This window comes from Chionomys nivalis, chromosome 25 (assembly GCF_950005125.1).
Source record: "Chionomys nivalis chromosome 25, mChiNiv1.1, whole genome shotgun sequence".
In the NCBI taxonomy this organism is placed as follows: domain Eukaryota; kingdom Metazoa; phylum Chordata; class Mammalia; order Rodentia; family Cricetidae; genus Chionomys; species Chionomys nivalis.
The window spans coordinates 4,057,907-4,063,906 of record NC_080110.1 but is presented as its reverse complement, the minus strand read 5'-3'; the positions used below and the strand labels follow the sequence as shown (position 1 = coordinate 4,063,906).

The window sequence follows — 6,000 nt, the reverse complement described above, 5'->3', positions numbered from 1 at the left end:
TCCAGCTAATGGATTTCTAAGGCAGTGAGAAAAATATTTAATTCAAAAAGCATTTGAAACTTTAAAATTTCGTAACATTGACATTTCTCTCCAGCATAAATAAAAGCCTCATTTTTCTAGTGGATTTGCTATTTTTAAATGTGTCCAGCTCTTCTCCTGATGTTTACTCTATTATACCCAGCTAATATCTGCCGGATGACAAGTGCCTTCAAACTATTTCTCAAACGTACTTGAGAAGTAACATGAAAATGACGTCAGCAGCTGTGGGAGGGGGATGGGGTGGGCAGGTTCATAGTCTGCAGCACACTATACATAAATAAAGCACACATAATGTTTTATATAATGATTTAAAGCTTTATTGCTTATAACTATCTTGAGAAGTCTCAAATCAGAGGAGATTTACACAGACAGAATAATGAAACCATTCTCAGAGCCATAGTGAATGAACATAGAAGCTAAGCTTCATAGATTGAGAACTGTACTGAACCAAATGATTTATCCCTGAGGACAGTCTTATGCTTTACACTTAGCCATCTATATACATATGTGTGTACACATATATATGTGTGTGTGTGTATGTGTGTGTTCCATTAGGGCTTACCTGGGAGATAACAAACAGATAAAGCCTAAGGGTGCTGGGGTGGTGGTGGCGCATGCCTTTAATCCCAGCACTTGGGAAGCAGAAGCAGGCGTATCTCTGTGAGTTCGAGGTTAGCCTGGTCTACAAGAGCTAGTTCCAGGACAGGAACCAAAAGCTACAGAGAAACCCTGTCTCGAAAATTAAAAAAAAAAAAAAAAAAGCCTAAGGGTAACAAATTTTAATGAATATTGAAAGGAGGTGAGAAATTACATTTTAAAAGTATAAGATGTCTAAATCATAAAGATGACTCTGAAAGATTGACCCCTGGTAGGTTTTAGCATACTTTCATTTAAGAGAAGTTAGATTTAATTGGTGATGCCCACTGTGTAAGAAGTAATAAAAGCCAACATTTCAAATTAAGGTTTTTCTTGTCAGATGGAAAGAAGCAGTCATTATATGTCTATCAACAGATTTTTGGTTGATCTCCCAAGTTCTAGCCATGACGTCATTTCCTGTTCATGACTTTATTTTCTGCAGGGCACCGCAGAGGATTCCAACCTCACCTGCAAAGAAGAACGGCACATAGGTGAGTCACTCGTTAGTAGATGCGAAACCCAGTAGGGTCACTGGGGTGGATCACCCTAAACTTGAGAGCAATGGCCCATTAGCTACAGAGACAGCACTGGGCTGGGTCTAGTGTGTAATGAGTTCTAGAGTTGTCTATATGATCTGCCCCCCCCCCCTTCACAAGTTGTTTCCTGGAGCTAAAAGGGGTTTGTTTAAGCAACAGGTTTTCCAAGAAATGCCCAGGGCTGTGTGCTCTTTTTGACACATCTATCCATAACAGCTTCAAGACTCCAAGCTGTTAAACCTAAAGGAGTGGGGTTCATTTAAGTCCCCCATGTCAGAATCACCTGAGGTCCAAAGCCTCTGCACAAATTGAGGAAATTTAGCTTGGTACTACAACTCAGGGCTATCTTTTTTTCCAGCACTTGGGATGATTTGAATAGGGATGGCCCCCATAGGCTCAAATATTTGATTAGAAGATGTGGCCTTGTGGGAGTGGGTGTGGCATTGTTGGATGAAGTATGTCACTAGGAGTGGGTTTTGAGGTCTCAGAAACCCAAGCCAAGCCCAATGGCTCACTCTCTTTTCCTACTGCCTGTGGATCTGGATATAGAACTCTCAGCTACTTCTCCAGCACTGTGCCTGCCTGCCTGCCACCATGCCCACTATACTGATAATGGAAATAAAAACCTAATTATAAATTAGATCCATAATGAATCCAGGGTGGTTTTGTAGTGCTAGCCTGTGTCATATGATGTCACTTGACTGCAGTTTTGGTTCTGGACACACAGATGCACACACTCTGCCTGAAACAGCTGGGCTTATATGTGAGACCATTACATATTATGAATTCCAGTGTTTCAGTGGTGCATACGAAGTTTCTTCTGCTCTTACAGAAATATGATTTAATTATAGAAACAACTTTTGGTGGTCCCCTGCAGGCATTCCTCACCCATTCATTCAAAAGCTCATTAGTGGTGCGGGAAGTCCTTCCGTAGATGGGTTGCTTTTATTGGTTAATGAATAAAGAAGTTGCTTTGGTCTGTGGTAAGACAGAATAGAGCTAGGTGGGGAAACTAAACTGAATGCTGGGAGAAAGGAGGTGGAATCCCTGAGACGACATGTAGCCGCTGGAAGAGACAGATATTGGAACTTTGCCTGGTAGGCCACAGCCATGTGACAATACACAGATTAATAGAAATGGGTTAATTTAAGATATAAGAGCTAGCTAGCAATATGCTTAAGTGACTGGCCAAGCAGTGATTTAAATAACATAGTTGCTGTGATTATTTTGGGACTGGGAAGCTGGGAATGAACGAGCAGCCTCCATCTACACTAAAGTATCGATTATAATCCTTTTGAGTAAGGCTAGGTTCTAGAGACTTGACAAAGAGTCTGATATTTAGCTATGCTCAGGTCTGATTGAGAACACAGACACTAAGTGATTCTAAAATGGTGAAATCCTCTGGAAGGAAGATCTACAAGAATACAAAGATAGACGTCCTACAAGAAGAGATGTCTGTGCTACACATAGGAGATGAACTGGCTTTGGACACCTCACATAGGCCTGGAAGAAGAGTGTTTGAAGCAGAAAGGATGCCATGGGCAAAAGTCAGGTGAGTGTGCAGGGGCCAGAAGCTGATCTGTGTTGCTAGAGGGTGATTTCAGGGGCCACAGTGAAGCAGGTATGAACAAGGAAGCCCGGCAATGTTACTACAGTAACTGTTATAATATCCCCCACCAAGGAAGAGCAGCAGGCCGGCAGCAGTAGATGGGCTGGGGAATGGACAGCCAAGGAAGCAGACAGAACTTAGTTGAGATTCCAGGCTGGGTGATATCCACTGACATTGAGAAGAAAAGCAGCCAAAGGGCAAATAATGAGGGAGAACCTGGGAGTGTCGGGCTGCACGCGAGAAGGTGGGGAAGTGGTGAGAGATGGGGTTGGACGCCGGGAGGTCAAAGGCAAAGGGACAGGTTAGGCAGTTTACACAGCTCTTCCCCTCCAGTGAACCTATGGCATTTATGGAGATGTTTCTTTTGTCCCTATAGGAAAGGTCAGAAGAGATGGCCTCTATCCTAGGAGAGAAGGTAGTGAGGTACCAAGAGGCTGTGAGGTACTTACTATTGATGGAATCAGCCAAAATCTTCAACTGCTGAGTGTTGTCCAGGACCTCAACCCTTTGAGTGTAGGGGTCATAGCGAACTGAGAAGGGCCGGGGGATGGTGGCAGCAAAGGCCCTGAAACCAAAATCAAGGGCCTAAGTGAAGGGTACCATTTAGAGAGAGGTTATGCTGAAGGGGCTCCGAGTGCCTTTACTTTGCTCTAAGCTCTGGAACTCCCTAGAACAGCAGCTCAGAAGCTGGGGCAGAGATGACAACTGAGTGAGGGCAGCTGGAGAAGCCTTTGTACGCATGTGTAAAAGCGCAACAGGCAATGACTTACTGAGAAAATGAAACCTAGCTACAGAGCACTGCTTTAAAAAAAATCAAAGGTACTTGACAATCACTGCAAAAAGAAACACAGCTCTGGTCAATTGACTAAAACAACTATAGTGGCATGGATTAGGTGTCTGAAATGAACCTAGGACCATATTAAATTCTAACTGTTCTAAACCCCTTAAAAATATCACTAAGTAACCCTTTCCCCAAGCCCTAAGAATTAAGTACTGTGGTTACCTCTAGTTTACAAACACAGAGGCTGAACCTTGGTAAACAGGACGTGGGCCATCAACGTCAGTTGCAGTGCGGTGAAGGAACCCAGGCAGCCTGGTTCTCATCTGGGTGCTTTCCCGCCTTTCCTACGCATGACTCCCAAGTCTGTAGGAATCTCCCAGGGGTGGTCTTTATGAGGGACATCAATCAGTATAACTAACAAGACGCTCCAAAGACGCCTTAGATATTATGTCTAGGTTAGCCTAGGATGAAAGTGAAAGCTACTGTACTGAAAATGACAGTTATCAGGACAGGCAGTAAGTTGCCCCAGGTTTGGCAAGAGCAGCATCCTAAGTCCCCAAGTCATGCTGTCTGGCTTCCTTTCTTGTCAGTTACAGCCCTTGGGATCATGAGCAATAGGCTTTTTTCTCCTCTGTTCCTCACATTCCTTATTGTTCTCTAAGATCAGGTTAGTGACAGTCCCCAGCTCAGAGGGTCATGACACATGCTATCGAATGACTTGTGACTCACAAAGTCTGCTTCCACTTGCCCTCTCTGAAAGCAACTTTAGCTTAGTGAGTGGGTGCCTTGTGTCATGAGATGCACATCTCTGATTATGACTGGACCAAGTCTCTTCCCCTCTCTTCTTACAGAGCACCCCTTTCAACCTTGGGGGAATGTTCACACCCACCTCACTGAATAGACCTCAGTTGGAACAGGCAGTCTCGGGCCTTCTTTCTGAAATCTCACCTCACTTTCTCCTTGGCATCATTGAAACTCTCTGCCACATAGTACAAGGGCTGGAACTCTGTGACGCTGTACTCCTGTGAGGCCGTCTTCTCCAGGTCCAGGGGCAGCAGCTTCGGCTTCTCTGATAGACAGTACTGCAGGGACCCAGAGAGAAGTTTTCAGCTAATCCAATGTCTATGTTCTCACCTCCATCCCATAATCCATCTGCAAAGTTCCTCTCATCCCGCTGTTTCCCTAGCCCAGTGCAAATCTGGTAAACTGAGCTGTCTAGCATGTACTGGATCAGCTCTCCATAGCTCATGAAAAACCTACAGTTAGCTAGAAAGAAACAACTCACTGCAAACACTTCATATTAAGGAACTCAACAGACACTGGGAGCGCTGGCCATATTTCTTGACATATGTTTGCATATTTACAAAGTTGCATGTTCAGGTCGGCTTAGGCTCAGGAGGCCTCTCCTTCACAGAGTCCTGGAGACTTGTGCTTGAATTTCTACCTCTAACACACAGGTGTGCCCAGATCCTAGCTGCTAAGGCATCGACTGCCTGAGAAAGCGCAGCTCTAAGCACATCCAATCGCACTTCAGCAAAGCCTCAAGGATGAGGATGCTCCCCCGTGTCCCTGCTTCTAAGCACCCATGCTTGGTGTCCGTTAAACTCATACTTGTAATTCACCAAATGATGACAGGAGCCCAGCGCCGTATGCCTTAATGGAGTCTCCCTCCTTGCAGAGCCCAAACTCCACAGTAAACCAGTAAATCTGGAAGAGAAAGCAAGCAAGCAAAAGATGCTTATCTCGGGGATGAGCAAGGCATCGGGTACCCAAAGTACCAGGACATATACGGTAGGTAGGAGTCTGCACAGATACAGTCTCTGAATCATGTCTGCATCTCATGTCTTCCTCTCTCGTCACCTGTTGATTCAGGGGTGGATAAACCATGATGTGATAAGACATGTTAGAATGTGCTAGATGTCCCCAACTAGTTCTTTTCTGCGTGGCAGGAACGTCTCTATGCCTTCTACTTTTCTGCCTGTGGCACACACTGGAACGAGAAATTCCTAAGATATATTGAAACTGGAAAATGGAAGGCAGGAAATTGCCAACGGTGACTCCATAGCACCTGTGTGTGCATGGTCCCTGCTTCTATTGTAAGAGGACAACGTTTGGCAAAAATGTGAAGCCAAGACCCATTTTTACCATCTGTTTGAGGAAGATCCTAAAGACCTTCTAGTGTGGGAATAGAGAGGTAAATATTCAAATCCAGCCAGTCCCTGGCACATTATGGCCCAACAGATTTTTAGGACCATTAGAACAGCTGGTTGGTGTTTCCAAGGAGATCCTATTAACAAGTATGTAGAAATATCTATAAAAATCACTTAAAAATTCAGCCCCTTAAAAAAATCAAAATGTGTCATCTCATTCATGTGACTGTAATTTGACACATTCTTATC

At 44.3% G+C, this 6,000-nt stretch overlaps 1 protein-coding gene across 1 annotated transcript in view; it reads right to left on the bottom strand.

The window, feature by feature from the left end:
- Positions 1 to 366: 366 nt before the first annotated feature.
- Positions 367 to 6,000, bottom strand: part of Pah (phenylalanine hydroxylase) — a 48,594-nt gene continuing 42,960 nt past the window's right edge. Inside the window, exons 10-13 of the mRNA XM_057758106.1 lie at positions 5,213 to 5,308; positions 4,550 to 4,683; positions 3,270 to 3,385; positions 367 to 1,143 (exon numbers count right to left, since the gene is read on the bottom strand). Coding sequence (XP_057614089.1) covers positions 1,097 to 1,143; positions 3,270 to 3,385; positions 4,550 to 4,683; positions 5,213 to 5,308 — 393 coding nt within the window. The 3' untranslated portion in view covers positions 367 to 1,096. The remainder of the gene's footprint in view (positions 1,144 to 3,269; positions 3,386 to 4,549; positions 4,684 to 5,212; positions 5,309 to 6,000) is intronic.